Source organism: Poecilia mexicana, unplaced genomic scaffold, assembly GCF_051168715.1.
Source record: "Poecilia mexicana isolate PSO_F unplaced genomic scaffold, ASM5116871v1 scaffold_8, whole genome shotgun sequence".
In the NCBI taxonomy this organism is placed as follows: Eukaryota; Metazoa; Chordata; class Actinopteri; order Cyprinodontiformes; family Poeciliidae; genus Poecilia; species Poecilia mexicana.
The window spans coordinates 17,047,607-17,071,377 of record NW_028263377.1 but is presented as its reverse complement, the minus strand read 5'-3'; the positions used below and the strand labels follow the sequence as shown (position 1 = coordinate 17,071,377).

The 23,771-nt window shown below is 39.4% G+C and overlaps 1 protein-coding gene across 3 annotated transcripts in view; it reads right to left on the bottom strand.

Annotated features, from left to right (window-relative positions):
• The window catches only part of cyth1a (cytohesin 1a), a 38,319-nt gene extending 14,554 nt beyond the window's left edge, over positions 1–23,765 (bottom strand). Inside the window, exon 1 of one of the 3 annotated variants that reach the window (XM_014990883.2) lies at positions 23,390–23,765. In XM_014990883.2, coding sequence (XP_014846369.1) covers positions 23,390–23,408 — 19 coding nt within the window. In that variant the 5' untranslated portion in view covers positions 23,409–23,765. Of the gene's footprint in view, positions 1–10,838; positions 11,204–18,672; positions 18,983–23,389 lie in introns of those variants that run through there. The other 2 variants (XM_014990881.2, XM_014990882.2) reach the window with 2 other exon arrangements.
• Positions 23,766–23,771: the final 6 nt, after the last annotated feature.

Below are 23,771 nucleotides of genomic sequence, written 5' to 3'. Positions count from 1 at the left end.
ATAATAGACAATGGAAGTGAGGACTCAGCTAAGGCCTTTCAGCTGGCAGTTAGGGACCTAAGCACAACCATATTTCCTTCCTGAGGAATAAAAGGCTGACCTTTCACACTTCCTACCTTTACAACCTACAGCATCATCCATAAAACATTTCTCAGTATCCAAGGAAACCAAGGAGTTTGATTTTGCTGATGCAGAGGACTCAACAGGATGTAGAGACACATCCTATCAAACGGGGCGAGGACGCCTCAGGACAAAAGTCTTATAGCGGTTAGTCAAGTACTGTTTCTGGAAACATGACTGTGAAGCCATGCGGCAGTCAGGCACGACACAAGGCAACCACAACATTCCTGACTCGGAAAAGAATCAAAAACTGAGGAGACAGACAGGAGATGAGCAGCAGAAAAGACTACAATTTGGTTCTGTTGGGGAAGAAAATTATAAAAAAGTGAGAATGATATACATATATATATATATATATATATATATATATATATATATATAGGCACGAATCTATGCAGGGAATTTCGATTTAAAGAATAAAAATCTTTGACCTTCCTCAGACTTTTTTGGAAAAATAAAAGCGTTTTTTTTTGTTTTTTTTTGAACATGTTAGTCTTGAACATGTTCAAGACTAAAAGAAAAGGTCTTGAATAAAATCAACCGGACAGATGGTCAATCAGAATAAATTAATCAACATAATAAGGAAAGGAAGAGCCCTTTCTAGAGTGCTTGAGCCATAGATTCTCAGACTGGGGCTTATTTCCCACAACTCAGCAAATGAGGGGAAGCTCATCCAATTAGGTAAATGCTGAGAGAGAGAGCACCGTTCAACTCTTAGTCTGCAAAGTTCTGCACTGACTAGGCAAATAAAAAGCCCCATCTCTAAAAAAAAACATAGATAAATAAAAACGAACAGTAAATAAAACAAAGTGAAAATAAACAAGCGAGAGACTAACGAGGAAAGATTGAGAAATGAAGAGTACAACCCTGCTGGGATTCATCTTTATTATTTGAATCATGTACCGACAGGGCTGTTTTCCTCATCCCCGTCCAAATCTAAACTGGAGTCTCGAATGCCTCAGACGCAGAAGTGGAAACACTGTCAGCATATCAACAGGGCAAGAGAACACATCATTCAGGTGAACTGTGTGTACTATTGCTGCAGGAATGCACAAAGACCAGGAAGCTGTGACATGAACCTGCATATCCACACCCACTGTGCTTTTTTCCCCACTGTTCCTGGCATTGTGTCAGGAATGTTCGACAACTCAACATTAGCCAAACTTATCTTGCAATTTTTTAATAAGTGTAAAGAAAACAAAAATCAAACAAAAACACAAAAAGAAAATATTGGAGATTTACCAATCGATTGGCAAGTTGTTGAGTTGGTCTAATTTTTAATTGATCGGCAGGTCAAATGCTGAAAAATTCAACCCGATGCAAATTTAAATGGCTGAAAAAAACATTTTCAAGCCACACTTGACCTGATTAAAATACCATTCCAGGTCTAAACCAGCACAGAGTAGGCTCACATGATTGGTCAAGGTCTTCCCTGATATGATATAATATCCTGAAAATCCAAATAAATAAATAAAATTCCTAAAGAGAAGCACACTCTTCCTTCTTTTACTTTGGACATCAAGTGCTTTTTTTTCCCCCCTTGATATGCAATTTGTTTACAAGTAGGGAAACTGTGTTCCCCAATCAAACTCACGCTAGCTATTTGTCTTCAAGAAGTTATTGGGTGAGTGCCTGATTGGCTGTCTTTGCACTTTTTCAAAAGGCTGCCTCAGGTTCGCTTCAGATGTGCGTGGAAATATGATTGCTAATTTCCTCCTACTGGAAGTGACTAAACCCTGATTTTCAGAGCGAGTCTGCAATATGCAAATAAAGCTCTGAAGTCTCTTGGTTTCAATCAGAGAACTTCATAAGTCAAACTTACCGTAAGAATAAAAGCAGGGCACTCGTTTTAAGTACTCAATAAGTCCTTAGAAATCAAAAAGAGGAATGTAATAAGTATTCAGTGACTCATTTTACAGTATAATCTGATTTTTATCCTGGTTTTCATTATTTCAGAGTGCTCTTCAAACTCATGCCTCAAAACAGTCAATACGGTTTTCTATTATACTAATAAGGAAGCTTTCTTCAGCCTTTCTGCACCATAACTACTGGAAACTGATTTCTTCATCTACTTAAATACGAGCATCGCACAGTCAAATAAGACAGACACTGACAGTATGCATGCCCTAAAGTGTTGCATCTTGGAGTATTTTGAGCGTTCTTAGAAAAAGCGGATCCATTTTTAGTGAGGGCTGGGTCAGCAGAGAGGACTGCGGTGGGTTACATCAAGGGAGATATCAATTATAGCACCGTCTCCCGCAGCGGGAGAAAGCCACTAATACCCATCCTGATTGCCATCCTGGCAGAGGAGGCAGACGTCTCATTTCCACCCAGATCACAGAAGAATTCTCCTCGGAAAATAAGGAAATTAGAATTCTGTGTGCGGAGAAGATTCCCCCCCCTGGCAGCCTCCCCCACTGCTCCAGATGTGACCCAAATTACAGAGCTCTGCTCATCACGGAAGGTACAAAAATCAGTAAAAAAAATAAACAAACAACAATAATCATGTACTTACGAAATTTTTTCTTATATATGCAGCTACCTTGAGTGCTCTTAAAAGTATGTTTAATAAGGTGGGATAAGAAAGCAATGACATCTGTAAGTGAAAATGTTTATACTGCAACACTATACCTACATCTGCTGACAGAGCAATTATGCATCGAGAGCCATTTCTGCTACCATGCGTTAGTTAGCTCGCACTCTGATTGCATTTGGATGAAGTGCACAACACAGCAAACACATTAGACAAGCTTTTCCTTCATGTATGTGAGGCTGAATAACATCTTAAAAGGCCTCAGCACACTTTTCATTAGGCTTGATTAGAGACCGCCATACCATCTCTACCATGCTGCTCAGTCTGCCTCATTAATAAAATATAACAAAAGAACATCAGCTTCTTTTGTTATTTCCTACCAATGTCTCATCTGGATTTTATCGTAAAATCATCATAGATGTACAGAGACATCGTCTGGTAACCGTTATCGAGACGATTTTCGCTTTCCAGGGGTCAGAGCTGCTCTTATCCTGCGTGACGTAAACTTTTGATCAGTTTTCTTTTAAGAAATAATTCAGCAACATCGCGTTTTATATCGACTGTTCACTCACACAGTGTGACATCACCTCTGGTCCCAACACAAGTAATGGATGACAGCAAAACAAGGAAAAAATTATACTGCATCAATAGAAAAACCAGAATAAAAAAAAATAAATAAATCTGTGCATCTCGAATTAAATCTGTGTAAATAAACTGGGAAAGTACATTTGTATTTTTTATGATCGAAAGGCACCAAGTCCGCCAAGTCTCCAGTCAATCGGATCCTTTCGACAAAACAGATTGTTCCAATCGCAGCAAAACGCAGACTCCTCGATGATAAGATTTACTGAATTTAGCTGGAAACAATCAATAGTTCTCATTCGCCATTGCGCAAACATCTGCAGAGAACAAGCTGATAAACTCTGGTAGATTTTCTGCTTTTTGCAGTTTTTATTGCTCAAGCAAACAAAAAAAGATGTGACATTTCATCCGAGACTGAATCTCATTATTAAAGCTAATCCCAAGGGTGCTCACTCATATCCTTCAGCTACACACACACACAAACATTACTGTTCTAAGAAAGAAGGAATTGCACGGTTTAATGTGATCAACCAAAAGAAATTTGTCATCTTTGACCTTCAGGTCCAAAGATCCAGGAACCGAAAAAATGTATCTGTAATGAAAAGGAGCTTGGATGAAAACTTAGCATCGAACTTGACCTGGCCTCTGGGTGGGTGTATCTGAGGTGACAGGGGACTGCAGGAGAAGGAGCCCTGTGTCAAGCCAGGGAGGCCTGGGTCAGTGTGTGGCAGGAGAACACGGAGTCAGTGGGAAGATCACAGCTCCTTCTTTGTGTCTGGAAACAGTCACATTCCTCCAGAAAGCTCAAACACAGAGTTCGAGTTTCTGTACTTCAACATTAGCATTTCAATTACTTTCTAATGCATTCAAATGAAGACATATCTTTCAAGGGTGTATAATCTGGAACAGAGAAGACACGTTCTATATTCTAAAGAATTGAAGTGAAGAGTTTTTACATCTTTCCCATCCCCCCCAACTTCGTAAAGACAACTGACATCCTCACTGACAGCAACCCGCTGTCCAGTTATTGGCCCGCTGCACCGGTGCTCAATCATCCCAAGCAACCAAGTGACTGAAGTGCCAACAACAGGCCTTCTCAAACATGCAGCAACCCAGGCTGGAGGATGACAGGACATTCATACAGATAAGTCAAACCACAAGTGGTCGACATGATTTCTATCCTGGCTTTGCTGCACAGCATGCATCCTCCAAAGCTGTATTTATTTAACAAAGTCTAAGAGTTAAAGTAAAACAGGTGGTCATAAAAATCTGGGCAAATTCCCACAGACGGACAACACAAACGACATTGTGAAGAGCAGCCCAAGCACAGAAAGACGTTTCAGTGCAAACCTGAATGAGATGTTCTCCAGTTTCCCTCCTCAGCTCTTCCTTTTACCTCTGGTGATAAAGGACTCAGATCCTATTGCACAGACATCCTCATCTAGTGGCGGAGAGAAGGAGCCCGCTCCTCCAGGCAGGACCACAGATACTGTTGAGGTTTCACAGCTATCAGCTCTCACAGTGAGCTCGCAGCACGCTGACACTGACACAGTCCATTTGGGAAGGAGGCTTCCTCACATACTTTGCTCCCTCCTCTGCCTCTCCGCTCACGCTTTGCTGTCACCAGCGCCAACATGAAGGCTCCACCCAGTGGTCATTCCGCTCGTTGCCTCCCCGCTCTCAAAAAAGTAACAAGGTCCTAATAAAAAGCTAAACGACTATAATAAATGATAATGGCGCCATGGGTAAAGATGTGTGTAAAAAAAAAAAAAAAAACAGACTCATACTTCCAAAAAAATAAATAAATAAATAAATCTCACACTAAAATAAGAGTAAACAGTAAAATCAATCCGACGTTAAGAGACAAAATGTTTTTAAATGGTCTAACATTTCAAAGAGTTTATGATGCCATACCTTAATGGTCTTTAAAAGTGAAACAGTCCCAGAGAATCACAGAACTTTCACCATATTTAACAACAGGCTTGCACCTCTTTCCCTCAGACTCAGAGTCTGATTCATACCAGACCCATCAGCAGGGCTTAATGGCATCTTGGTTTGTTTTGATCAAACCCCACTGGTCCAGTCAAAGTCTCTGTAGCAAACTTGTTTACGTTTGCTGGATCGCCTCCCAAACAAAAGGTTTGCATGCAGATTAAGAGATTTACCAAGTTTTGCATCTTTTACTTTCTGGGAAATAGCAAGCTTGATGAAACTTTCTGATTTATAGCGATAAACACTTAGCTGCTTTCCTTGAACCATGTTTTCTCTTTTCTTTTCCATTTTACGCTCTGTCATATTTATGATTCAAAGGTAACAATTACTAATGACGTAATTGTTACTAGTGATGTAACAATTACTAATGACGTAATTGTTACTAGTGATGTAACAATTACTAATTAGATGTTGGTGGAAAGTCTGATCCATTTAAAGATGCAAAGTCAGAATATTCAAAAAGCAATTAAAATACATTAAATTAGGAATGCCAACACATTTGTCACAATCTGAATGTGGAAGCAGAGGAAATTGCAAATACTAAAGCATAAACTCTGGTCCACTGGTAAGGATAGTCATCAAAATATGTTTTCAGGCAAACAACCAAAAATGTCATTTTGTAGACTCTCGGTGAAAGCTCTTCTTAAACCAAAATTTCTGTGCAGGCCTTTAATTTCCTGACCAATCGTCCTCCATCACCACCCACACAGAGTTCAACAACACATTCTGTGCTGAACTCCAAGTGGGTGTAAGAAATGACCCCAATGGGAACATTTCTGCTAAGCAATTGTGCAATGTTCTCAGGAGTCCCTGTCGTAGACCAAATTTTTACAGCATGAGTGAGACACTGGCCCCCGGGTGCGCCTGAAGCACGCAGCAGACGTGAACAGACGTGGGAGCTTGCCTCATGTCTGCTTGGAGACGGATGAGTCAAGCTGGAACCCTCTGCTGCGTCGGCTGAACCTCACCGCCACACAGTGACAGAGCTTCCCCTGTCTGGCGTCAGCCAACACGTGGATCGCGTAGTTACAACTCGCACTTTAAGGTAGTGTTAACTGCTATTATAGCGAGTACTTATGTGGAAAATAACACATCACAGCAGCAGAAGGTTTCCCTCTAAATCACCTCAAAAAACCACAAAAATAAACAAGCGTCACTAATACTGAAAACACAAATAATGTCTTTTCACACACAAGCAACTATATTAATAATTAGAAAAAAAATATATGAAATTACATTGTTCAACGCAAGAACTACTATTTAGTTAAGCTGCCACTTTTCGTAGCATCCTTACACTGATTAGGTTTATTTCTGATTGATTTGATTATGTTGCCACATCTACTTTTTTTTTTTTTTTTTTACAAAGACACCATTTAAGTTAGTCAATAAATGAGTTTGTATTATCATTTAAAACTTTGATTAAGTCAAAGTAAGCAAGAGCCCATAGTTATAGTGGTTTAGGTTTAAAAACCCACAGGAATGGCATCAACATGGCAACAAGAAGCAACGGAAAAGATTCAAAACATTATATTAAGACAAATAATTGAAAAATAAAACGATTTTAATTGAATTCCTCAAATGAAATTTGGAATAAATGATGTGTTCTGCATACTTAATTATTGTTCAGAGGGTCAAAAAAATTAAAAATAACATTTTCAGTGTTTAATTCCCATTAAAAAATGTTATTCCTCTTGCACAGATTTGTTTTTGCTACGAATGCGTTTTTAGGTTGGCAATCGTTATTTATCTGCAGGCACCACAGATAGAGATAAGACCTATTTGTTTACATTAAACTTTAAAAGACTAACACTGAATAATGTACAACAGGGCTCCTTTCTTGGAACTATTTTTTTTTCTTTTGCCTTTTCTTCTTTAGAGATCAAAACAAAAGTCTGAAATGTGAGGCAGGGATTTCTAATGTGCTGAGTTCATGTCTGCTTCCTCACTAACCACAAGCACAACATCTAACCTTGGGTGTTTTTACAGTTCCCGTCTCTTTAAAAAAAAAACAACGACCAGCATCTTATAAAAAATCTAAAATGCGTATATCTTATGGGATCTTGTCTTCCAAGTCACAGACATGCTTGAGAATAAGTGGGGGAGAAAGGAGGTGTGTTCAGACAAAATGGACAGCAGGACATCTTGTCCTGGCGCGGGACGTCAAAGCTGCTGTGCAGGAATGTGAGGACCGGAGGATGTGAGTGGGTGGGATCCAGAGCTGGAGAATGTATAGCGAGGTCTGGGAACTGTGCAGCTCCAGTCTAAAGCAAACAGACAAAAGGCTCAACTTTCTAAAGCTGCAGCGATTTCATGCCTACAAACACACACACACACCAGATTCATGGCTATGGACAGTGCAGTAAAGCTTCATTTAATAATCTGCTGTTTTATTTGCATTAACTATTTTCTATGGAGGCTTGTTCCATGTTATCCCTCAAAAGCGGAAGCGCTGCTGCTTCCCACAATGCCTTCTTTTGTCCCACTGATGCCGTTAGTCTCGATTCTTATCAGGGGACATCCTATTGTCAACATCCTCCTGTCCGTTGGTCACACACACGTCCTACAACCCATGATGTGAAAGCTGGAAGATTAGTTTTAGTCAACGAGAAGCGCCGCTACACACGGTTTCAGTTTGTATCCGTCTTGCTTTTCTCTAGAAGTTTTCACCCACACACAAAATGCCGAAAGTCATTTCCTGTTGAGGCCATTGTCAAACTCCTGGCTTCCTGTTTGTGCACTGCTCTGTTTAGTTTGTCGTGGAGGAGTAAAAGTTTAAACCCCAGGAGAGGAAAATATGAAAAAAATCACGCGCATACTGAAACATAATAAGCAAAAACAAAAGGCTGCAGAATCACCACAAAGTAGCCACACAGCTCAGGTGATAAACAAAATGCATTGTTTCTATAGCCCGTCTTTTGCCTGAAATCGTTTGTAAAACAAACAAACAAAAAAATCTTATTCACAGAGAATAATTTTTTATGCAACAATGTACAAATTGTATAGTTTCAAAAACCTAAAATGTCTCAGAAAAAAATCTGTTTTGGCCTAACTAAACCATAATCCAGTACATTTCTGTTTGATGAACACACCACCAAAGACTTTCAATCTAGTTTCTGCCAAGCACTATTTTGAATCTATGGGCTGTAACAAGAACGATAACAAAGGTCTTGCAGGAAAGACATAACTAGAGGCGTGTCCCTACCTGTTTCAGACAAACCTGAAAGTCACACTCATCAGCACTGAGACCAATGAGTGACATAATGAACAGCAGTAAAAGGAACATCACTGCACTGAAATACTTTAAAATACTGTTTAGCATTAACATGCTGTGTGACAAATGACTAGAAGTTCAGGAATGTTTGGAGATGGGAGAGTAAAGTCTGTTATCCCGACTAGATGAATCATCAGAGAAATTCATTCATATAATCAAGCTTGGACTCGTCCCACTGGCACGATAGTTTCTAGGATATTTTATACATACAATTACAAATAACAAGGGGTGTCACAGCTATGCCTAAATCATGGTTTGGAACAGAAAAAGGTTTAATTAAACCCAAAATGTAGCATCATAATAAATCGTTTTAAATAACTTTGCCTTCATTTGAAGATAAATTAAAGGTGGTACAGAACTGACTAACTCGTCTTACAGCGGAAAGGTTATGAAATGTTAGGGAAGTGTTGACCTGATGTGACACGGCGTGAACACTAAATGGCTTGTTGAGAAGCCAGTGTTTGGTGGCATCTCAGGTTTCCGAAACTATCAGATGAAGCACGGGAAGTATTTAGTCCACAAACCAGAAGGCAAAAATGATATGAATATAGACTCTGTGTATTTATCACTTAACCTAAAACCCTCATGCTAAACTGTGCACTGGTGACTAAAAACAACCTAGCTGTTCTGAGAATCATCATTTCCTCTTGTTCTTTGCATTAGTTTGGTGTGGAGTACTTTGAATACTATTAGCCAACTGAGATTCACAGCTTGTCAATGCCTTGACAGAAACAACATAATAAAAACTGCAAAAAAAAATAAATAAATAAACATTTCCAGACTTTACCAATATAAAATAACATCTTAAAAAGTAGTTAAAAGACCTATTTTCAGATTATTGTAAACCAACTTTTACAACAGGGTAAAAACAGGGTGGATATTATGAGCCATCTGTTGTTTTGTACAAGAAAATATAGCAGGGAATAAAGATATTTAGTAACTATGACTGCTGCCAGTTTGTGTTATTTTATGCTTGCATAAGGCTTTCATGACACTAAACATTTGAATTTCTCACATGTACTCCAAACACAAGATGTTGATTTAAACACACCTACATCTGACTGTGAAACAGACCGAAACACATGACAGCATTTGAGTACTGAATGTATCCTCTTTGTCAACAGTGCAGGAAACCAAGTAAGGATTGAGCTCCTAAACAAGAAACTAACAACACTTTCCTTCCCTGTCCATTAAATCCATTTTCCACTATGGTGGAGAGGGGAGGAGGTAAGCCATAAGATGCAGAAGAAAAGGCAGAAATGTGATTATAGGGAGATGATGAAGATTACCAAACTACCAGGGCATTAGTGCCAGCCACGGTGCACGGTACCACAGGACCCATTAGAGCTTTTAGCTCCGTTTATTAGAAAACCATTAGAGACAACTAGTTTAACCCCCCAGACCACCCACTTTTAAGTGGCAGAGGCAAATGAACTCAACGGGAATCGGCCGCTCCTCTTATTGGTTTGGCTGCGACTATAAAAAGAGACAGCTGTATGTGTGTGTCAGCCTGGTTCACCAAGGCAGGGTAGTGCAAGACCAGCAGAACAAAAGGCCAGCAGCTTCAACCCGGATCAGTCAGACATTCACTATTATCCAACATGATTAACAGTGACGCAAGTCATGGCTGCTAATTATTAATGTTGCCAGGCTAAAACCAAGCCAAGGAGATGAAAGAGGCCTTCTGTCTCATACCGAGGAGCAACCCACTCACTCATTATAGTGACACAATAACAGCATGGAAGAATGTTGTGTAAAAAGCTTTACAACCAAATGTAATATTAACAATATATATTTTCTATAGGCTTATAGTAAAACCATATTAAACAACATTGACTGTTGCATTAGGAGAAGCTTAGTCCCACCAGTTGCTGTGCATTCAGGAAACAATGCTGTGGATAAACTAAAAGAAAATTAATGGATATTGAAAGTGTCTGTTTATGTGGAAAAGAAAATTGCACTCATCATTGTTAGACAAAAACAAGATGCTTTACCCAGAATCATGAATAAATCATGAACATAAACAAGAAAAGGTATGTTTTAACAGAAAACAAGAACATAAAGGCATATATAACATTACAGCAGTTTATTTACATTTTTGAGCTTTTAAATGGCTAAAATAGATAATATTAACACTGTTACGTGGAAGGACTGTGTAAAAAGTGGAAGAGAAACGGAAGAAAGCCAGCAGACATTCTTCACATGTATTTATGAACATAAGACCTCACACAATTATGGCTTTAAACTGACACGTAGGGTTTTTAGAGCTGCCATAAAGACATTCTTGCGACCGAAAATGTCGCTCTATTAGTTTTTTTTTTTTTTTTTTTTTTTACTCACCGACTCCTTCTTCCGACTTTAACACCATGCTGTTCTGTCAGCAAGTCCGCGTCCGCAGAGAAAAAAAGTTTCTGGAGGCTTCCGAGAGCAAAAACTTTGACTACTAACCCCTGCCGATAGATTTACAAGTCTTGAAAGTTTTTTAACTATCAGATAAATAGCGTAAGATAAAGCGATATGAAAGCCTGTTCGTAGTAGGAACGGTACCGCCGTCAGACCAAAGGGAGTGGTTTCAAGGTACTAGACGGACTTTTACCAGCCCTTCCCTCCTCAACCGAGACCAGGCGTTTGTTTTGCGCAAAGTCAAATGAACAGTTGAAGCGAAACACTTCCTGTCGGGCTTTTCACAATGAAAGCTTACACATGAATTCAGGGAAATGCCTTTTCTAGAGTAGCAGACATAATACATCGCACTGAAAATACATAAAATAAAACAAAACAAAATGCACAGTATGGAGGATACAAATATGGAAAAGAGAAGCACACTAATATTTAGTTTAATAACAAAGGTTATGTAAAATTAGAAGGACTGTGTATTAAGTAATAATATTCAATTAATCGCATTATAAATTAAAATGAGTTTGATCATTTCAATTTGCATGATTGTTTTTTCTTGTTTCTCTGTCTTTCTATTAATGACTGGATGACTAAAGGCTTCAGTCTGGAGCATTGGTTTCAACTAGCCTCTCTTTCTGAAGGACAGTTTTACTTACAGAGACTTAGGTATCAATTTTATTTGTTTCAATGTTTTATAAATTTATTTTGGAATTTTTAAAATGTCTTCCAGTTCCAGTGTTAAATGTTCATTAGAAATTAAAGTTTATTGATCTTTGAGAGAGTGTACTTGCATTATTATACCATTACCATTATATTATCACAATAACTTCTGGGGTAATTTATTGTCCATCAAAATGTATTATTGTGACGGAAATTAATGTGAATGGATTAAATTATAAAGCCCCTTTCCATTCGGACTGGAAAGGGGCTATATAAAAGTACTCAAAGTACTTACAGTGCCGCTCTATTCACTAATTCACACTCACATTATAAACACATACATTTTTAGATTTGTGATTTTGCACATTTCCCTTCTGTAGCAATGTAGACAGAGAATTGGTTATGGAATTCATACTCTTAATTTGAAGGGCAAACACCACTTCCGGTTTCAGTGTCATTTCTGGCACAGACAGAAACCAGCAGACTGGTTATGTGCTTGATCTGTTACCCTATCTCTACCACAATATCGCTTGCAGACGCACGTACACACGCACATGTGCACAGATCTGTTGTTGGGAGAGGACTGATAGGGGGCAGGGAGAGAATAAATGACACACACGCTCTCTCTCTCTCCTGCAGAACTCATATTTGGGCTCTCCACTAAGCCACATCCGTAAAGCAAAAATCTGTGCCTTCAGACTTTCACCTCGGAAACAAAAGTAAGAAAATAGCATCGAAATTTGTTCAGACAAATAGAAAGCTTGTAGCCATTTCCGAACACCTGTTGAATTAAATGGCTTTTATGCACAAATTATAGAAGCCACCTGCATTTTTTTTCTTACTTTCCCCATAAACTAAATGGACATGTTTGCCTATATGACATAAACATAGTTTTGGTCATACAAGATATCAATAACAAAAAAATACAGCATATTTTGCACTACTTAAAATCAATCCTTATCAAAGACATGGAATTCTCCAGTAACCATATTGAACTGTTTCACATTTTGACTATTTTAATATGTTTTACTATGTGTGAACGACAAACACAAAACGGTCAGTACCTGTGAAGTTGAAGGGGAATGATTCATGGTTTTGAAATCTGAGTGGGTGTTGCATTTGTGTTCAGTATGGTACCCCAAAATTAAATGTCAAACCACCAACTCCCCTCAGAAGTAAATAGTTAATACTTCTGTGTTCAATTTAATGTCCAGCTGTTCAGGAAAGTCCTCAAAAGTTTGTTAAAGAACATCAAGTTGCAGAGATACACGGCTCAGGTGGGTGGGAAATACCGTCAACAGGACAGGACAGATATTAGTTGGTCACCCAACAACATTGGATATCTGGGTAGCAGCCAGAAAACCATAAGAAATATCATTTGCAAAATGCCATGATCCATATAGAATACAAAGCAAAATGGGGAAAAAAGGTCAGTCTGGTCATTTGAGACCAACAATTCCAGTGATAAATGGTAAAGGGATGTTTTTTTTTCCTTCAAGATGGACATTTCTTGTCTGAACTAGAAAAAACTGAGGCCTTTCTTTTCTTTTTAATGAAATGAAATAAATCAGTCTGTCATTTGGATAGCATCTGCACCAGCTGGTGCTCTCAAATAATTAAAAAGCCTGTCTCTACCTGTCGATAAAAACAAGAGGAATGCAGCTCACCAGCCTGAGTGAGGCCAGGTAGAGGCAGACAACCTCTCTGTCCTGCATTTGTTGCCCTCTCTCTTGAAATTCATTTGTGCCCTGTAAAAACAGCTTTGGCAAACATTATGGTGGGTTTGGTCATCTTGCAGTGAAGCTCCTCCTGTTGCATTGTGGATTTTATTGATCTGCTTTTAAAGATTTACCTGTTTTTGAATATAGTCCTCCAACTTCTCCAATGCTATCTTTGCTCCAGACTCCTTACCTACAAGCTGTGACCAATGCAGCTGTGCGCTGCAACCTCTACAAATGCTGTCTGTGTGAAAACAAACTCCTTCACACAAAGTTTCCATTCATTGTTGCTAGTTCATGCATGCCCCCAAGCACTGCTGCACAGATGGGCCTAAACCCTCAGAACAAATGAAACCAGAGAGCTGTTTGACCTTCACATGAGAAGATCAGGAGTTAATTATGAACACACAAAGTTTACTGTCTCCTGCTTCTTCGTGAAGAGTAAATGTGACGTTAACAGAGTGTTTATGCAAACATTCAATCATCGTCATTCTGCATTGTCAGGCAAAGAGCGTTTTATTTCCAAGCACGTAAAATGATGCAGTTGCAAACAATCTTTACATTTTATTTGTATTAAGTTTTTTTTTTTTTTGTAGGAATAGCCATTCTATATTTTAATATACTGCATGCTAATTAATTTTGACATGAATATCTTATCAACAACTTTTACTGCTTAACCCCAGGGTTTATTTTTTCTTTGGATTATAACTGTTATCACAAACAACTCCTAAATTATGTTGTGATGCTACACCGTAACATAATGACACTTTGTTTGGAGCAATCCAGCCTGAATGTACAAAACATATATAATCCCTTTGCAGATTCACACACAAACACTAGTCAAATTCAAATAAAAAGAATACATGGAACACAATAGATGATGCTGATAATGATGATGAGTTTAATATTAAAAACAAACAAACAAACGTGAAATCAGAAAGATTAAATTTTGATGGGGGGTTTTCTGCTAAGAATTTTTGTCTGATAATTTGTGGGTTTGTTTTTTGAGGAATTGTGCCCTCAACATTAAACAGAAAGACACCAACAGCGCCCTCTGCTGATCTTTTTTTTTTATTAAATGCGAAATGTAAACCCCTGGTTTAAATATTTTGTAATATTTCGTGTTCTGCTGTTTTTGTTTTTCTTTGTATTTGTAAACAAACATATTCATAAAAAATAAAACATTAAAACATTTTACTTAATTGCTCACATTGTTTTATGACATTTCAGCAAGATAAATGAATATATAAAGTTAAAAAAAATAATCAGAATGTATTTACCCATTTATTTTTTCATCATTACTGGTTTTTAGCCATTTTTCTTTAGAAGAAAAACAATTTGTTGTAACACTAAAAGACCACAGTCAAGTTTTGTAACAATAACCTTCATTTTGTTAGGAAACAAGAGTACACTACACACTCTTGGGAAATTATATATATGTTTGTATATATATTTTACTCGTATCAAAATAAAAACATATAAATGGAATTTATTCTGGTCCTTCTTACATGGAGGACCATAACATATCCTACAAACAAAATGTATGTCAAGAAAATCTGCAGAGAAGCAAGCAAAGACCAATGATGACACACACAAAAAGAAAACAGTTTGCATGGCAAACATTAGCTCTGCCTGTAGCTTCGCTGCCCTCCACATGACTCACCACACGAGCTGATTTTGAAACCACCGCTCTCAGTTCATAGGTGCAGTAATAAGACCTTTGGATCAATGTAACCTATAATTTTGTGTGTGTGTGTGTGTGTGTGTGTGTGTGAGGGGAGGGGGTGATCCTGAAATAAGAGACGTTCTAACCCCAGTATCACATTTCTAATGATGGCACAAGAGTAGAAAAGCACTTTGTGGGTGGCCAATCACATCACAGTTACACAATGCGTATTGAATGGCACACCTTTTAGCAGATGCTACCTGCCTTGCACAAACACACAAAAATACTTATGATGAAATCAGCCTAAACCAACTTTTGCAAAAGGATGTAGAATACAGAGAGTTCCCACTAGAAGATAAGTAAACGAGAGCATCATTGTATTTGGTGTAAAAGTCAAAGCAATAAGCAGAATAAAAACATGAATACAATACATGAGTTTCACTAAGAAATAGACCTTTTGCTTTTTTTGCTCATCATACACCATTAATCAGGTCAGGAATGTCAACGGAAAACCAATCATTTTTGCAGACATACCTATTGCTGAGTATAGAGCTGTTTGGACCAACTTCATCTGTTTCACGATTCCCACACATTCCTGCTGGAGGCGGCTCACTGCCAGACTCTGCCTCGCTCACTATCTAAAGCGCATCAGACTGTGTGCTAACAGAAGAAGACAGATCTTCGCTCAGAGGAAGCAAAACACATGTGATCTGTCCATTTGCATTAGATTTGCATTAGATATTTCTTTTACTCTACCCCAGTGCTCGCATTTACTAATTAATTATCCTTACTACATATTTAAATAATGGGAACTGTGGAAATTTTATCTGCATAAATTATGCTCTGGACACTTTAGAAAGGGATGAAATTAAACTTTACTTGGTTGTTGTTTTCATCAAACAAAAGCGAGAAAACACTATTATGTTTGTGTGGAGATGCTGTTTGGTTTACATCACACAGGAGGCTGTAGTTTACTTTCGACAACACTTCCAAACGGCTTCTACAGTTTATTTGTAATTTAGTGTCATGAACATTAGCATTGCTAACTGAGGCCTGAGATTTTTTTATTTTTTTTTTGTTTGTAATTCACCCTAATTTAAACTTAGGATGAATTTGCTAAGATATTCACTCTGGAAGCTATTTTGAATATATTCCACCCTATAATAAAAATTTCCACAGTAGAATGAATGACTCCGAATTGTTTTGCAATCGCTTTATAACCACTTCATGACGTCTGTCTGTCTTGGTATTATGTTAGCAAACACCTGTTGGATTCAGAGTAAACTTCTGCTTTTATAAACAGGCGTAAACCTGCTGATGATTAGTTTATTATGCGTCTAAATTAGTTGCAGCTTGCTGATGCTTCTGTTTCAATACCCATGTCTTTTTTTTTTTTTTTTACTTTTTTTTTTTTTTTTTGGTTTAGTGAAAGACGACAGTGTGAATTCAGTCTGTGCTTTTTCAAACTTGGGTCCAGATTTAAATAAATAGATCTTCCTTACTTTAGTTTGGGGCCAGCTGTACGGCTCAAGAAATTACACCTACACAAAAATGAACACATCAATACATATATATTTTTTTTAAATATCTTAATCGCAAGCAATACTTTTAAAATCCTGAGAAGCAAAGAACATTGACAAACACACAGAGTACAATGACAATAAAAAGATGACAAAACGTTAAGAGAAGACCTAAACAAAACCTTCCAGAGAACGACCACAAGCTTGAAATAGCTGGCAACAACTGACATCACCACATGCTCCTTTGCGACAAGCTGATCTGGCAGAAATTCCCGAACGCTCGCTGCATCTGACAGACTTGTGTGAGCCTCCATACAGATCAGCATCCTCAGCTGCCCCCAGAGTCGGCTCTCTATAGGCTCCCTGCCAGAGTCTCAGCAAATGTCTCACAGTGCACCTGTCTCACAGCCCAGATGGTGACTGTGTCGTTATTAGTCAGCTAAATTATCAATATAGCTGTTGCGCGGGACGCGATGCCCAATATCAGCATGCTGAGTCACGTAATCCCTCTGATGGCTGGTCTGACATTTGCAGCTGGGAAGAGGAGTGATACGCTAAAACACTTTCCAAAAAAAAAAAAAAGATTCGAGATGAGGTCATTTTTAGGTCAGTAAAAAATTCTTAAAACATAATAACGGCATTGAAATAGAAACTGTTGTGGCCTGAAAATGCATAAATGCATCTGCAACACTGGGGCATTTATTAGCAAAAGTTATATGGAAAAAGTGTTCAAATAATAGGCTTTGTGTTACAGTTGCATGCTCTACACCTAAAAAAAAAAGTCTGCTCATTTCCCTTATGCTATTTAAACCTGTTTTTGTTGAAGTCATAGCAAGAGGTCATCCAGTTAAAGTAATCTTCTAGCAATCTTCACACAGGAACTACAATGAAAAATAGATATTCAAATCACTTTATAAAAGAAGACCTTATTTGTCTAAGCTAAGCTAAGATTGAAGTGGTTGAGTGCATTGTTACATTGCGGAGAAAAATGGTGAAGCTTCAGTACATCATCCTATCTTTGAAGTACGGGAGTGCCAGCATCATGCTGTGTGGTTGACATGCTTCAGGAGAGACCAATGAACTTCACAAATAGGACATAGCATAAAGAAAGAACTTTATGTGAAAATCTGGAAGGAAAAAAAATGGGTCTTTCAAGTGGAAAATTAGCCCGAGCGTAATAGTAAGTGAACTGCAACTTGACTTACTTTTTTTTGGAATCACTACAAAGCTCTGATTTCAGTTCCCCCTGAAAATGTCAAGGCAGCCCTAACAAAGGTGTGTAAGAAAAGTGGCTACAAACTTGACTATGTTGCACCACTTCAGTCAGAAGGAACCATGATTTAATATCAGATACCGGGGGGAAAAATGTAAAGGTTATGTAGATACCTGGTTGAAACAGAAGCTCACATCTTTCAATTTTATAAGCTTTTACAAAGGTCATGGAAATTCAGCTCAACTCAATTCTGAAACAAAAAAGAAAGAAAAAAAAACCCCAGATGACATCCCCGTCAAATATCCAAAGCTAAAATAAAAAAGAAACAAACACAAAAAAAACCCTCTCCTCACACACACACGGCGCTGCTGATTCAGGCCTTTTGAAATCACACAGACAGCACCCCCGCCCAGCACGCACTCCATCAGCTGATTCGCCACAATAACCCAACAACAAACCTGCTGCAGTCACGACAACAAACAGTTTAAACGCTCCCAGCGGAAAACCTGCAGTGACCTGGAATGCAGTTGCGACACTAAGCGACGTAGCTGACACGGCAGCAGGCACATCCGCCTCGTCACCATCCAGTTCTGGGCATTACCACATAATGGGGAAGTTGCTTCAAGTTCAGCAAAATAATATATTTTTTTTTTCAAAGAGAATAACAGATATTTTCCTTTGTGTTTTGCTGTTTACATCCGTGGCGAGTATTAGCTGCACGTGTCAACATGACTGTGGAGATTAGTAGTAAAAACATCACCTCACACTCTTTAAGTAAGTGTGCACAGGGTTAAATAGTGACAACAGGATTAAGTTACCAGAATCTCCTTCTATTTTTGTCCGACCGTTTGCTTCCAACTCCAGGGAAGTTGTGTGTTCGTGCCAGCGGTAAAACGGACAAGCCTGAACCGTCAATTAGCTGCTCGTCTAATTGTTGAGCGCTCAGGACAATGTTACTGCGATATGCACTTTTCTAAATCCTGTTCTGATGTCAGTTTACCTGGAGGCGTCTTCACAGCTGGGCACAAGAACGTCTGAAGGCTGGACACACATAGCTCGCTCACCGTCCCCATGGCCTCAGAGAGGGATTCTGTATCTGTGTGTGAAGTCGCCGTTGGTGGCCGAGCTGCTCCTTCGACACGCCGGTCAGCTCGGTGAAAAGGGGAAGTTCAAAAAACCTTCAATCCACACTGTGGCTGTTGACAGTAACTCCTTGTCATAGAGAGACTCCCAGCTGTTTCCCTGAGTGGCTTTGCTTCACTTAATCCCCGAGTCGGATGACTTCTCTGCCTTCCCTTGCGAAAAATAAAAATCTCTCACACTCACCAACTTTCTCTTCCCCTTTGATTAGAATGTGCAACTTGCTGGGATGCTGAAATCACTTCTGCTTTCTCCCTCTTCCCCCTTTTTATGTTACATGTCTTCGCCTCAGCCTTTCTCTCTCTCTCTTTCTCTCTCTCTCTCCCCTTCTCAGCTCTCTGCTGCTGCTTGGTATACAGGACTATACTCTATCAGTCAGTCCTGTGCCACACTCCCCAGACTGAAGACTCAAATGGAAAAACATGCACGACCTTCGCTATGAACTGTCAGCAGCTAGACTTGATTTCAGTCTCTGGCCTCGGCGGTTTTTCTCATTTTCTTGATCTCAACAAGCTGTATTCACCCCTAAAAGTAATGAAAGCTTTGAGATATGAATCGCACAGGCAATCACACAGTCTTACAGCAGCGCAAACTGTGTTTATAATCGCGAAACAATTTGCCGTGTTTACTCACTTCACTTTACTCTTTGGCTGGCATTATTTTTCCTGCCACTCTGAAACAGCCTGCTTATCAGTCACACAAACCATCCCCAACACCTGAACACATGCTTCTCCCTCTGCCATTAATCATCAACTCATCCCTCTTTGTCAATCACGCTTGTTTCAAGGGCGACACAGCATCGACTTGGTTTAGGCAGCCATTACTGAAAGCAGCTTTTTATCATATTTTTTTTTTGTACAGTGTGCACGAGTATTCCAACTGTTGTCGCCCCCGTTTCATCGCCAGAGGTCCAAATGCTTCAGCTTGACCCTGGCATGAACTGCAATGGCTGCTTTAAATGCTTACAGCTGCACATCACCCAGAGGAACGACACGCAGAGGAGTCAGCACTAAGGCACATTCCAGTTTTATTTAGGGTGAATGTTTTCTGCTTGAACTTCAAAAGACACTCTCAGTAGTCCTAGCATAGATAGATGTGAATAGATGGTGGGACTGTTCACGGATCCACACATTAATACTTTAAAAACCTTAGCGAGAGTCCAAAAGACAAGCCACAGTGCCCTGCAAAACTGACCAAGTCTGAAAATTCTGTATTTTAATTGAGCCTCTTTTACTCCTAAATGGTGTAACCAATTGTCTTGAGAAGTCACTTAATCTGCACATTGAGTCCTGCTGTGTATAATATTAATAAAGCTGTTATGTGAATGCCACCGAGGTTTGCAACATCAAGACCACACCACAAAGGTCAAGAATAAAATTGTGCAGAAGTTGAAAACATTATAGCACTAAAAATGGACAAAAACAACTGTTTTCCACCTAAACAGGACTGGCAAGGAGAGTATTGATCAGAGAACCAGCCGAAAGGCAGCGGTAACTCTGGAAATGCTATGGTTGGCAAAAAAATTTATCACCCTGAACACACCATCTCCATGTTAAAACCTGGTGGTGGTAGCATCTTGTTGTGGAGGGGGTTTTCTTCAGAAAAGACAAAGCTGATCAGACAAGGATAAGGTTAAATACACAGTAAGGAAATTGAAGAAATGCAGTTGAGAAGCATATGATTTTAATTTCCAAATCATCATTATGTTTTACCTTGTTTTAGCTAATCACATAAAATCCCAATTATAACTTTTTGACAAATGGCTGTTTTGGTGCGCTGGACACTGAGACATTGTTTTCCCAGTACTGCATCATAAAATAAAACAAAGGTACGCATAAACATCTATTCATATGTTTCTTTAGGCCTTGTTTTTACAGGTACTGGTAAAAGGAATGGAGTAAAATGCATCGCAAAGCAATACGCCTGGAATTTTACAGATATTTGATACAGCCACACCTCAGTGATTCATTGCGGTCGCACTAAGAGACAAACATCATCATTTTCGACATGAGCGCGGTGACTGAGGTGTGATTTCCTGCATGTATGCAGAGCGTGAAGGCCACACAAAGCCAAAACAGCACATGCCACCAAGTGGACAAAATATGCCATAGCAACACTTTTGATTTCATTACAACAGCAACGCTGACCTGTTTCTGGAGCCTAGCAGACGACGTTTCCTCATGTCTAATAATATTGGGATGGATATGGATGTGTCCCCTAGAGGTTCTTCACGCAGGAGGAGAACTTTTCCTCGCTGAATATAAAACACACAGAGAGCTCCACTGTTCTGTGTTGGAGGAACTCCCACACATCAGTCAAATGCTAACACCACCTCGGCTGACTAACAACTGGCGGAGAGGAGGCTGATTCAGCCCCGCTGCAAATGCATTCAACTGAATATGCATAACAATTACAATAGCTATTGATTATGATCAAAGACAACAAGAGTATGTGGTTTAAACTTGTGTGAGACTTACTGTAGTATTTATTTTTAGGAAGAAGTCCCTTTTAAATCTGGTTTAATTTAGTGCAGTTCTTAAAAGCACTCAGGTTTATTTTTAGAGTTTTATCTGACCTGATTTGAGGAGATTTGACAGAATATTTGAAGCTGCAATTCTTTTTGAATCATTTTTTTTTAAAGATATGTCACAAAAAAATTTACAGATATGATATATTTTTGGAAATGCTTCAAACATTAGAAGAACTTATCAGTAATGCATTGTCTTGCAAAAAGTATTCATACTACTTGAACATTCACATAACAGCAATAAACTTCAGTGGATTTTTCTTGGCTTTTACGTGATGGACTAACATGGAGAATGGAATAATTGTGACATAAAAAGGAAAATGATGAAGAGTTTCAAAGCTATTCTTTGTGTGAAAAGTAATTTGAGCAGATAACAGTAAAAATAATATGTCGACAGAAAACTAAAACACCTAACACACCAGTCTCACTGTAGAAAATAGTGGTGGCATCAACATGCTGGGGGGGGGGGGAATACACAAAAGTTTGTGGTTAGGAGGTGACAAAACATGAAAGGATTCAAGAATTCATTTGAAAGAACTGGGTATTATATAGAGTGCATAATATATAGATTACTACATCTCACCTTGTCAATCACATTGCAGATAAAGATCAAAGAAAGAGAGGCAGAGAGAAAACACCCATAACCGCATTTACCACACCTACCTGCAAATGTGGAGCTCCACGCCTGTGATCTGATGCACCATTTCCTGTGTACGTACACATTCTATCATACAAAGAGAAACGGGGCAGAACTGAACTGACAGGTGCAGGTAAGATGGCAAAACGCAAAGAAAAGATAAAGCCACTTTGACACCGAGCAGCTGAAAGCCTTTGAAGAGAGTCTCACAAACAGAGCTGCACCCTGATGAATTCAGAGGAAGAAGGGAGGGAGGTGGGGGGTTAGGGCAAAGGCACCGAGCCACATCGGCAGGGCAGGGTTTGAGAGCAGGACAGGACATTAAACAACATCTACAACTTCAGACGCGCAAATATGTGGTGTAAGTCTAACATAAAGTTAGACTTACACCACAGAAAACCTCTGAGGCTTGGCGGTTGTATGCTTTCTTTTATAGAAACAGAAGCGATGACATGACTTGCATTTTGTGCCTTCGCATTCACAGTATGACAGGCACAGTGACTAATGTCCTTTCATCTTCACCTCACACTTTTGCTGGTCATTAAAAAATTAACTGATTCATTAGATGCTTTGCCAATAGAAAAGACACGAAGAAAAGGAACGCCTGCAAAAGCAATCTCAATGCAACCTTTTCCTAAAGCCACAGGGATAAAAAAAAAACACAATCTACGCTTGGAATAAGTTCATATGCATTCCTTAACGCATAGAAAAAACACATTTCATCTTAATTTAGCAAAAGGTTTCTCTACTGCCAGTTGTTGTTTCCCTCCCTTCCTCCTGTCAACACTGCATCTAAAGAAATCCTGCAATGAGGCCACTGCCAGAGCTTCTATTTTGAGAAGCACCAAGCTCAGAGAAACTCTAAATAGCTTAATAACTGACATGATGCTCAATCACAGCCTTCACTGAGCCGTCCTGCTACCTCACCTCATCGAGGCCTGACATCATCAGACAGGTCATCTCATAAAATGAAGTCAGGACTTTCCAGTAAAACATTGGTGACAGCATCACCGAAGGCTATGTCATCCTTTCATGCCCTGTGAATGATCAGCGTGAGTTCAGATGAGCAGGGAAGCAACTTTTAAGCCGTATTTGCGCCGTGCTGTCAGAGCTGCAGTGTGATGCTCAATAATTCAGCATGCAGATCTTTTTTATGTCTCAGTGGCTGTGCATTCCACAGAGGCCACCTGTTTTAAGGGAAGCTTATGACGGGCTACTGTATACACAAACCCATTGAAATCCACTGCGGATAACGAGACTTCTGGTTTTAACATTTCTTACTACACATCACCAACACGCACAGCTTTATAGACTGTGGCATTTCTGACTGGCACCGCATACCACGCACATAGATGTCAGAAACATGCATTAGAATCTGCATCAAAGCTGAAAGCCAAAGTGTCAAAGACAAACCGTGACTGTCCGCCTCCATTCCTGGTGGTCCTGATGCTGCCGCGGGCGTCACTGACCGGGGGATGCCGCTCCCTGTCGCGCCCGGAGCGGATCCAAACACCTGCCTCCCCTGCTCTGTTACTTCCTTCTTCCTTCCAGCACTGCTCGTCTCGCTGTTATCCTCCCTCAGCCTCCTCCGGCAGCAGCTTTGAGATCCAAGTTCACCGAAATCTTTTTTTCTTCTTCTTTACTTCTGTTGCTGTTACATTTGCCTCGCTGCCACTCTGTTTTCAGACTGAGATGTGCCCGTTTTGTCCGGTGTTGGGTGCTCGCCGATCCGCCTCCTCACTCGGGAGGAACCGGGCCACATGCTGGGCCCCTCCCACCCCAGATGTGATGTCAC